Source organism: Montipora foliosa, chromosome 8 (assembly GCF_036669935.1).
Source record: "Montipora foliosa isolate CH-2021 chromosome 8, ASM3666993v2, whole genome shotgun sequence".
NCBI lineage: Eukaryota > Metazoa > Cnidaria > Anthozoa > Scleractinia > Acroporidae > Montipora > Montipora foliosa.
In genome coordinates, this window is record NC_090876.1 from 23,699,670 (window position 1) to 23,712,263 (window position 12,594).

Here is a 12,594-nt window from a genome sequence, read left to right on the forward strand (position 1 = left end):
ATCAGATTTTCTTCAGTAGGCATTCTCCAGATCATGAAAAATTAGCATGTGAACAAAATGACAAAATGAAAGAAAATTAATGTGTATTATTTGAAGTGTGGGTAATAGATGAAAGATGCAAGGTAGACTGAAGTGACCGTCACACTTATAATCCATGACCTCTGTGATGCTGGTGCAAGGCTCTTCCATCTGAGCTATGAAGCCATACAGTTGGGAGCAGGTCAATTTGTTGGGCTTGTTCATTCCCATAAAAGGACTAATGAATGAAAGAAATGTACAAAAAATTATTATTTGAAGTGTTTATGTACACGTCAAGACTTTCCAGTCTTGGATGATAATAATAAAATTAGTCTTTGGCAAAAATTTAATTTTTACTAAATTAATTGAGAACTTGTTGGCAACAGTACCTTTAGCTTAAAAATTAATAGACCATAAGTACACTGTACCTAAACATCATAAAAATTAATATTGATGGCTGAGAAGGCACCACAATGGAAAAACAATGAGGATTGAAGTGCTTAATAAGTTCTAAAGTGCATGACAGAATTACAAGATTTTCATTTAAAGAAAAGAAACAATCTTCTTAAACGAAAATAAATATAATTTACATGGTGGTTTCTTTTGTGGTAATCCACTTTTGGATCAAGGAAATGCAAAATCCAAAAGAAATATCTTAAGTCTGAAACTACACACTGCTTAACGAAGAGTTTGTTATTGATAGATTATCTTTGTTTGTTATTGGCAGGCCATTCTTTTAAATCTTCTCCTACGAAACTACCTCCAATTCAACCTATATGATCAGGTAAGAAACTTTGCAATGTAGTCAAAGTCAAAATTCAGGGTAAATTGCTATCACTAGTTGATTTTCATCTGCCTTTGTATTCTAACAAAAATAAATTATTCACTTTATGATTAGTTGGGCAAGTATACACATAACTTGGCAAGAAGCCTCATTTGAAATTCATTTTAATCTCAACAACAAAATGGTTGGAACAATACTCCCTTGAAGAGGACATTACAGGGGTTCCAGGGCTTTTGTTGTGGTGACAGCACAACTAATGCATGCACTTACAATGTTCTTAACACTTAACTGAACGATGTACAGAAGTACAGTATGTTAGTAGAGTGTAATAGATAAAGAGTCAGTAGACAAACAGTTCGTGGTAGTGAAAAGTCCTTGAGGTTCAGTAGAAGTCCTTAATTTAAGATGCCTGTGAATTTCATATAACTTAACCCACTGACGAGTAAAATCGTCTGGCATTAGACAGAGTAAATCTATCTATTAAGTCTCACCTCCATGGGTTAAAGATTTGGCAGAGAAACAGATGTTTTGCACACTTTTCTGATTTAAGCAACTTGAAAATCAACTTTATTCTCTTATTGCAGCAAACACTTTTTGACAGGCAGTGGTGCATTTAGCTATTCATGCCCTAATGCATTGCCTATAAACAATGCAATTTTTTTTAAGGGTGCATTTGATTGACCGTATTCCGGAATAGGAATACGTGGAATAGAAGATACATGTAGAAGTCCTTCGTTTTTACGGAGATTCACATTAAAATTGTCCAACACCTGCTAAAATGCCATTTTAATTAAACATATCTATATTATCCTTGTTGCTTCAAAACGCTAGACATACCATTTTAAATCATCAATCCAAGTATTCTTATTCCAGAATAGGGTCAATCGAACGCACGGTAAGTCAGTTTTCTTCTTAACCTAAAAGGACCTGAAAAGTATGTAGTTTCAAGGCAAAATTTGGTCTTTGGAATAGGCTGCATTTTTCTGTGAAGATACTGTCTGTCCACTCGATAAGGGTCACACAGTTTTTCCTTGCTCTTGGCCACAACTTCACTCTTGTCAAGAAATGCAGACAATAAACATGACAACAATTAATGTCTCCTAAACTCTGCTCCGTGTGTAATGATAAACAGCTGAGTTTATTCGAACCTAAAAATATTGCTTACGTGTACAAAGTCATGTTCCTCAACACTTACCGTAGTACCTCCTTGTGGGAAACAGGTGGCAAATGCATAGACTTGATAGAATCATGTTCATTTAAGTGTTTTTCATGTACCCTGTTGTTAGGCAGAGAAGTTGGTGTCCAAGTCTTCCTTTCCCGAAACAGCAAGTACAAATGAATGGGCAAGGTTCCTCTACTACACAGGTCAGTTTTTGTTGTTTTTTGAGTCTGTGTTCTCTTTTCATTCTGTTAAGCTTGTTTTCAACAGCCCTGTTACCATTATTATCTTTATTGATTCAGCTACGAACTGCTTGTTTTAGGATTTACTCAGTCAAGTCATCCATGTTTGTTGTACTGTAGGTATAATCAAAGCTATTCAGCTGGATTACTCAGAGGCTCACAAAAATCTCTTACAAGCAATACGAAAGGCCCCTCAACAAGCTGCATATGGATTCAAGCAAACTGTAAGTTAGTAACAATAAATGACTTCAACTTAAATTTATTATGCAACATAGGAAAACAAAATAATGTTATCTAACAGGTAGACTAAGTATTGCCAGACAAGAATAAATCTTCCATAAGGTTTATTGTAAACCTTCAGGAGTAGGTACATGTGTAACTATCCCAGTACACATGTTGGGTCCTCAGCTAGAATTAGGTCCTTTTTATCCTGTACATTGTGCAGGTTTTCCACAGTTTTTGTAAACAACTGTCAAGCTTCCTTAAGTAAATCTCTATTTAACCATTATTCCATGAACGCTCATTGGATATGAGTTGGCTATGACCAGTCTCGTATCCAACAAGCACAAATGGAATAATTGTTTTCCTTAGTTTGGAAGTACAAAATACGAGCAAAAAAGCAAGAAAATCTGAGCAAGATCAAAAAAAATTGATAAAGATGCAATGTTGTGTAACACTTGGTGGTCAGACAGACGCAGGCTTATCACAAAACATTTCTTACCTTTTTGGATTCTTCTATTAACCATCAAAATTGATCCAAACTTTCCACAAAAACTTTTTTCAGAGAGAAATTTCGCTTTTCAGCGAAAAATATTTTAGCTTACATGTAGCAATGCTTAGTGCAATCAATTGCCTTATAAGGTCAAACTTAAGTATATGAAATGATTGAGTGAACCAATCAGAGCATGATAAATGCACTAACTGAAGTTGAAAATTTAATAAAAATGTAATTAATCCAGCTTGAGGAGGAAGTCCTAACAATTACATGAAAAACACAACCAAAGGAACGAAACATGGAGATGCTTCAATACATAGACCCTTTGCATAAATGGTGCCCAAATTTGAATAAAATACTTGATACATCCTTAGCCTCACATTCATGAGAAAAATCCTTTGTCTTGAAACATAAACACAAAGCTAAGGATGTATCAAGTATTGTTATTCAAATTTGGGTGCCATTTATGCAAAGAGTCTATAGAGCTGATCAGTCAAATAAAATTATGCTGTTCTCACATTGTGTTCAATGCAGGCACAAAAATTTGCCATTGTTGTCCAGTTGCTTCTTGGGGAAATACCAGATAGAGCAACATTCAGAGAACCATTTCTAAGAAAAACACTGGTGCCATACTTCCAGCTAACCCAAGGTTTGTATGAATTACAAATAGTCATGTACCTGTTGAGTTGAAGTCAGTGCATACCGGCAACTAAGATGAGGTTCACATTGCAACAAGGTTGAATATCAGACATAGTTTGATTCTAAATTCAGAGTGGAAGATAAATGAATGCAACTATTCAAGAGACAATGTTGTGACACTAACATTTCACACATATTTCTCATTGAAAAGGAAAAGGTAAGGAAAGCAACTAGTCGTTCTAGCAGTGGAGCACTAATTGGGGACGCTGTAAACTGAAGTTAACAATTAATGCAGATCAAGTCAAATGTTGGTTTTTGAGGAGAGGGGAAACCGGAAACAATCTCTTGGTGTAGAGTAGATAGAGTGTCTGGGAATCAAACATCCGTGTTTGATTCCCAGACTCGGTGGGTGCCTACCGCATTGGTGGTAAGCAAGTGCTCTCGCCACTATGCCATCCCTGCACCCCTAGCATTAAAGACCATGCTATCTAGGAACTTTCTTAGTTCCAAGTAACTCTTTTCGTGATTCCACTATGTGAATTTAATCTACATGTAGGAAGTGTCAGACCACATTTCATGCTCTGTTTAACAGATAAAGTAGATTCCATGTTGCCATGTGTCTGTTCAGTAATACGTGTAGATCACAGATGACGTCAAAGTGTGGTATGAACATACATATAAAAGACAAGGTGATGGCTACGTGTTTCACTGATGTTCTTACCACATTTTGATATCTTCTTTGATCTCTTACTGAAAGAATAAGGAAATAACAGGTTTTGATGACGACGTCAGCTATGTGTCAGTCCTAATAGATCGTTATGTGAGAACCAATCAAAATGCATTATTCAGCTATTATATAAAGTCGTGTCTCCCTTAGTCGGAGTGCATGAGGTGTTGAGCCTTTGATGTGCACTACTTTGGGTAGGGAGAAACAGAAATGCTGAGTCTTAAGAAAAGTGGAGGAGTGCGTAAACTTTTGCTGCATGCCTCCTTCGTTGACTCACACAGTCAACCCACGTACATCGTGTACAGTGTTAAACCTATTTAGTGAGGCTTTTACATTAAAATAAATTATGGAATTTGTTTTCTCTGAATCAAGGTATTTTAAGGAACGCTGTTCATTATTTTTAAAGACCTTCAAATAAGCCAAAAATATTAAACACTTAATGACTGGTCCCGAGGGAAGCAAAATTAACTGTTTCGCAAGGGACAAGTCATTACCTGAGTGATTGTTAAATAGCACGAAAAGGAAAACGTGCAATGGCAACAATAACAGCGGCCGTCAGTCAACATGCACTGTTACCTCTGACGTCATAGATTTTGCACTGTTGCCCCCTCAGATACTTTTGGCGGAAAACAGTTTTATTGTTAGATGTCAGGTGACCTCGAAGTAACCAATGATAGCGCACGCTGTTGGGGGGGAGGGGAATTCAGCTATATAACAACATATATTTCATGCATTTTATGCACTCAAGGGGAAATCATAAAAACTTGTACATTGGATGCCTGTTCATACCAATTTTTTAAAATAATGATGAGTTCCACTTTGCTGGTCATAATGAAAATAAACAAGGTTATTACTTCATGCTCATGGCACAGTGGTGAGAGCACTCTCCTCCCACTAATGTGGCGTGGCTTTGATTCCCAGACTGGGCGTCATATGTAGGTTGTTGAGTTGGCTGGTTCTCTACTTCGAGAGGTTTTTCTCCAGGTACTCCGGTTTTCCCGTCTCGTCAAAAACCAACCTATGATTTGATATGCCTTATTTGATTTTGTACAGTGTCACCAGTTAGTGCCACCATCATCATAATCCGCAGTATACACGTTTAGTATGACAAGGCAATAATAGACCTTTTCGGCTTGTACATTTTGTTTTCCCAATACAGATCATGTGATAATACTCAGGAGGCCTGGTCCTTTGTTTTGTTCATTAAATAGAGTGCTTGCAGGCATATTCATGCTTGCATGCCCTCATTTTAATGAACAAAACAAAAGACCAAACCTCCTGAGTGTTATCACATGATCTGTATTGGAAAAACAAATTGTACAAGCCAAAAAGGTCTATTGCCCTCAAGTTACCCACATTCTTCCGACAGGTTACCAACAGTCGGCCGACTGTTGGAGGAGAGCTGTGCTTCATGAAGAAGTCATTCCATGGCACCTTTAATTGTAACTCTGTTTTGTCAACAGCCGTATTGAATGGGGACTTGAAGCTTTTTAACCAAATGGTTGACAAGTTTAAAGAGAAATTCCTCTCAGAGAAAACATATACATTGATCATCAGGTTTGTGTTTCGCCTTTTTGTGTCTTGACTCTTGGCAAATTTCAATGAGCAAGGGACTTGGACCAAATGTATAAGATCTAGTAACATCCAACAAATTAATTCTGTCACATTAAAGGCCATGTAAGCATTGAGATGTTCACCAAATTTGAGGGTTGTTCAAATCCAAAGAAATGGTATACTTGAGGAATTTGTTCTTAGCGGTGATGTTCTTATAAAGGGACCCTTCACTCCAACAAAGAACAGTAAACGATAGGAAATTATGTTTACGATCAAGTTTGTTTACGTTCTTAATTTCAAAGAAAGCGTTTGAATAGGGAAGACCTGAGACAGCAATGACCAGAACCAGGTTGCTGACCAGCGGTTTTCGTTAAAACGATGGTTTGCTGGGGCCTAGGTACTTCATGTATCCCCTATTATAGTGTATTTAAATTATAATGTATTCCCACGCGTATATTATAATACATTTAAATAATTAACCCTATATACCCATGTATACCCTTCTACACCCATGTATACCCATGAATACCCCTATATACCCATGTATACCCCTATATACCCATGTATACCCCAATATACCCATGTATACCCATGTATACCCCTATATACCCATGTATACCCATGTATACCCCTATATACCCATGTATACCCATGTATACCTATGTATACCCCTATATACCAATGTATACCCTTAAATACCCATGTATACCCCTATATACCCATGTATACCCTTATATACCCATGTATACCCCTATATACCCATGTAAACCCTTACATACCCTTCTAAACCCCTATATACCCATGTATACCCTTCTATACCCATGTATACCCCTATATACCCATGTGTACCCTTGTATACCCACGTATACCCTTACATACCCATGTATATCCCTATATACCCATGTATACCCTTATATACCCCAGTATACCCATGTATACCCTTATATACCCATGTATACCCCTATATACCCATGTATACCCTTGTATACCCATGTATACCCTTACAGACCCATGTATACCCTTACAGACCCATGTATACCCCTATATACCCATGTATACCCTTATATACCCCAGTACACCCATGTATACCCTTATATGCCCATGTATACCCCTATATACCCATGTATACCCTTATATAACCATGTATACCCCTATATACCCATGTATACCCATGTATACCCATGTATACCTATGTATACCCCTATATACCAATGTATACCCTTAAATACCCATGTATACCCCTATATACCCATGTATACCCTTATATACCCATGTATACCCTTATATACCCATGTATACCCCTATATACCCATGTAAACCCTTACATACCCTTCTAAACCCCTATATACCCATGTATACCCTTCTATACCCATGTATACCCCTATATACCCATGTGTACCCTTGTATACCCACGTATACCCTTACATACCCATGTATACCCCTATATACCCATGTATACCCTTATATACCCCAGTATACCCATGTATACCCTTATATACCCATGTATACCCCTATATACCCATGTATACCCTTGTATACCCATGTATACCCTTACAGACCCATGTATACCCCTATATACCCATGTATACCCTTATATACCCCAGTACACCCATGTATACCCTTATATACCCATGTATACCCCTATATACCCATGTATACCCTTATATACCCATGTATACCCATGTATACCCGTATACACCCCTATATACCCATGCATACCCTTATATACCCATGTATACCCCTATATACCCATGTATACCCTTATGCGTCTGGGGGTTCATAGCTTGCGAATACAGACTGGGAAATACGAAAATAGAGGTGCACCAATCCCAGTAGATGTAAGAACGTGTTTAGTCTGCAATAGAGGCTATATAGAAGATGAGCGGCACTTCTTGATGTATTGCCCAGGGTACGATAACATTAGAAATGAGCTCCATTCTCTCCTTTCAACACACGATGTTGTTTTCAAAAGCCTTAATGATGAGGATAAAATACGGTATTTACTTACCCTAGAAAACGAAAGCACTTCAAAGATAATAGGTAAATACACATATTTAATGTTTCAGAAGAGAAAAGACTTCCTAAATGCAAAAAAATTAAAATAATAATTTTATACCAATTGTATTACAAGTAATTGTATGATCTTTTTAGTTAATTAGTTATTCTAGTAGATATCATCACCTTTATTGTAACGAGACCGATACCTCCCTTTGGAGAGTAAGGCGCAATAAAGATTTACTGTTTACTGTTTACTGTTTATATACCCATGTATACCCCTATATACCCATGCATACCCTTGTATACCCATGTGTTCTCATGCAACAAAGGAATAAGGCAAGGTGATGGCTTAAGTCCAGTTTTATTTTCATTATTTATGAATGACTTACCGCAATACTTTAGGGACAACCATTGTCCAGGAGTAATGATTGGAAGCCATTCTCTAAATTGCCTCATGTATGCTGATGATTTGTTAGTTTTAAGTCCCTCTCCAGAAGGACTACAGAAATCGATTAACGTCATTAAAAAGCACGCAGAGGAATGGAAGCTGAAGGTGAATACCAACAAATCAAATATCATCATCTTTAGTGGGAACGGTCAAACCAAAAACAAGGAAATTTTCCAATATGGTTCAGAAGCATTACCTATCGTCAACAAACAAACATATTTGGGAATAGAAATGACCTCATCTGGTCGCTATACCTACGCAAGAGACATCCTTAGCAAAAAAGCTTATAAAGTTCTTGCGACAGTGAAACGATTGTTCTCCAATTCGGATACGACCACAATTACAATTAAGAATAAGCTTTTTGATGCCCTTGTCAAACCTATACTACTATATGGATGCGAAATATGGGGACCGGAGCTATTATCATATAAGACCCATTTTGACAAAAGCACTATCGAACAAGTCCATATCAAGTTCTGTAAACAAACACTAAATACCCCATGGTACACAGAGAACATTGCCTGTAGGGCAGAACTTGGACGGTACCCTTTAAGTATAGACATAAAAGCTTCAATATTTAGTTACTCGCTTAGATTACAGCATAAAACAGTCAATCCTCTATTAAAGGAAGCCTTTCATCACGCAAAAAGTCACAGCCAATTTTTTGATGTATTAAATAATGACGAAACTATACGAATGCACTCTATAGGCAATACATCAAGCCAACTACACATTAAGAATGCTCGTTCCTCCATAAAGAATCAGCTTAAAAAGGACTACATTCGAAATTGGCTGAAGGCTCGCAACAACACTTCCGAAGGCTCTAGAGAGAAATTTACACACAAAGAAGTCAAATTCGACTACCAATTGGAAGACTATCTCAAAACTATCAGAAACCCAGCACATAGAATAAGTATGACAAAATTGCGTCTGGGGGTTCATAGCTTGCGAATACAGACTGGGAAATACGAAAATAGAGGTGCACCAATCCCAGTAGATGGAAGAACGTGTTTAGTCTGCAATAGAGGCTATATAGAAGATGAGCGGCACTTCTTGATGTATTGCCCAGGGTACGATAACATTAGAAATGAGCTCCATTCTCTCCTTTCAACACACGATGTTGTTTTCAAAAGCCTTAATGATGAGGATAAAATTAGGTATTTACTTACCCTAGAAAACAAAAGCACTTCAAAGATAATAGGTAAATACACATATTTAATGTTTCAGAAGAGAAAAGACTTCCTAAATGCAAAATAATTAAAATAATAATTTTATACCAATTGTATTACAAGTAATTGTATGATCTTTTTAGTTAATTAGTTATTCAAGTAGATATCATCACCTTTATTGTAACGAGACCGATACCTCCCTTTGGAGAGTAAGGCGCAATAAAGATTTACTGTTTACTTTTGGAGAGTATACCCATGTATACCCTTACATACCCATGTATACCCATGTATACCCTCATATACCCATGTATACCCTTATATACCCATGTATACCCCTATATACCCATGTATACCCATGTATACCCATGTATACCCCTACATACCCATGTATACCCTTGTACACCCCAGTATACCCATGTATACCCTCATATACCCATGTATACCCATGTATACCCTTATATACCCATGTATACCCATGTATACCCTTATATACCGCTATATACCCATGTATACCCTTATATACCCATGTATACCCATGTATACCCTTATATACCCATGTATACCCTTATATACCCCTATATACCCATGTATACCCTTATATACCCATGTAAACCCTTGTATACCCTTATATACCCCTATATACCCATGTATACCCTTATATACCCATGTAAACCCATGTATACCCTCATATACCCATGTATACCCTTATATACCCATGTATACCCCTATATACCCATGTATACCCTTATATACCCATGTATACCCATGTATACCCCTACATACCCATGTATACCCTTGTTATAAAGTTCTTGCGACAGTGAAACGATTGTTCTCCAATTCGGATACGACCACAATTACAATTAAGAATAAGCTTTTTGATGCCCTTGTCAAACCTATACTACTATATGGATGCGAAATATGGGGACCGGAGCTATTATCATATAAGACCCATTTTGACAAAAGCACTATCGAACAAGTCCATATCAAGTTCTGTAAACAAACACTAAATACCCCATGGTACACAGAGAACATTGCCTGTAGGGCAGAACTTGGACGGTACCCTTTAAGTATAGACATAAAAGCTTCAATATTTAGTTACTCGCTTAGATTACAGCATAAAACAGTCAATCCTCTATTAAAGGAAGCCTTTCATCACGCAAAAAGTCACAGCCAATTTTTTGATGTATTAAATAATGACGAAACTATACGAATGCACTCTATAGGCAATACATCAAGCCAACTACACATTAAGAATGCTCGTTCCTCCATAAAGAATCAGCTTAAAAAGGACTACATTCGAAATTGGCTGAAGGCTCGCAACAACACTTCCGAAGGCTCTAGAGAGAAATTTACACACAAAGAAGTCAAATTCGACTACCAATTGGAAGACTATCTCAAAACTATCAGAAACCCAGCACATAGAATAAGTATGACAAAATTGCGTCTGGGGGTTCATAGCTTGCGAATACAGACTGGGAAATACGAAAATAGAGGTGCACCAATCCCAGTAGATGGAAGAACATGTTTAGTCTGCAATAGAGGCTATATAGAAGATGAGCGGCACTTCTTGATGTATTGCCCAGGGTACGATAACATTAGAAATGAGCTCCATTCTCTCCTTTCAACACACGATGTTGTTTTCAAAAGCCTTAATGATGAGGATAAAATTAGGTATTTACTTACCCTAGAAAACAAAAGCACTTCAAAGATAATAGGTAAATACACATATTTAATGTTTCAGAAGAGAAAAGACTTCCTAAATGCAAAATAATTAAAATAATAATTTTATACCAATTGTATTACAAGTAATTGTATGATCTTTTTAGTTAATTAGTTATTCAAGTAGATATCATCACCTTTATTGTAACGAGACCGATACCTCCCTTTGGAGAGTAAGGCGCAATAAAGATTTACTGTTTACTTTTGGAGAGTATACCCATGTATACCCTCATATACCCATGTATACCCATGTATACCCTTATATACCCATGTATACCCATGTATACCCTTATATACCGCTATATACCCATGTATACTCTTATATACCCATGTATACCCATGTATACCCTTATATACCCATGTATACCCTTATATACCCCTATATACCCATGTATACCCTTATATACCCATGTAAACCCTTGTATACCCTTATATACCCCTGTATACCCCAGTATACCCATGTATACCCTTATATACCCCTACATACCCATGTATACCCTTGTACACCCCAGTATACCCATGTATACCCTCATATACCCATGTATACCCATCTATACCCTTATATATCCATGTATACCCATGTATACCCTTATATACCCATGTATACCCTTAGATACCCCTGTATACCCATGTATACTCTTATATACCCCTGTATACCCATGTATACCCTTATATACCCCTGTATACCCATGTATACCCTTATATACCCCTATATACCCATGTATACCCTTATATACGCATGTAAACCCTTGTATACCCTTATATACCCCTGTATACCCCAGTATACCCATGTATACCCTGATATACCCATGTATACCCATGTATACCCATGTATACCCATGTATACCCATGTATACCCATGTATACCCTTATATACGCATGTATTCCCATGTATACCCTTATATACCCATGCATACCCTTATATACCCCTGTATACCCCAGTATACCCATGTATACCCTCATATACCCATGTATACCCATGTACACCCATGTATACCCTTATATACGCATGCATACCCATGTATACGCATGTATACATGGGTATACATATAATTTAATTTCCTTATATACCCATGTATACCCGCATATAGGCATGTATACCCATGTATACCCTTGTATACCCTCATATACCCCTGTATACCCATATATACGCTAACCTACTCACGTATACCCTTGTATACCCATGCATACCCATGCAAACCCCAATATACCCTTGTGTACTTCTCTTTTCCCATGTGTACCCATTTTTCCCCATTATACCCAAGTATACCCTGATACAATCTGTAATAAGTTAGCTAAAGGAGTTTAACCTGTTATAACAGAAGTCTACAATCAGTCATTGATTTATTTCCAAATCGCACCATTTACCCAGCCAACGCTCAAGTCAACCTCAACCCAGCCAAGTCCCAGGGAACTCTCGCT

At 37.2% G+C, this 12,594-nt stretch overlaps 1 protein-coding gene across 1 annotated transcript in view; it reads left to right on the forward strand.

The window, feature by feature from the left end:
• The window catches only part of LOC137967960 (26S proteasome non-ATPase regulatory subunit 3-like), a 46,376-nt gene that overhangs the window by 15,364 nt on the left and 18,418 nt on the right, over positions 1–12,594 (forward strand). Inside the window, exons 7-11 of the mRNA XM_068814561.1 lie at positions 746–802; positions 2,089–2,167; positions 2,324–2,427; positions 3,453–3,567; positions 5,748–5,841. Of these exons, the coding sequence (XP_068670662.1) occupies positions 746–802; positions 2,089–2,167; positions 2,324–2,427; positions 3,453–3,567; positions 5,748–5,841 (449 nt within the window). The remainder of the gene's footprint in view (positions 1–745; positions 803–2,088; positions 2,168–2,323; positions 2,428–3,452; positions 3,568–5,747; positions 5,842–12,594) is intronic.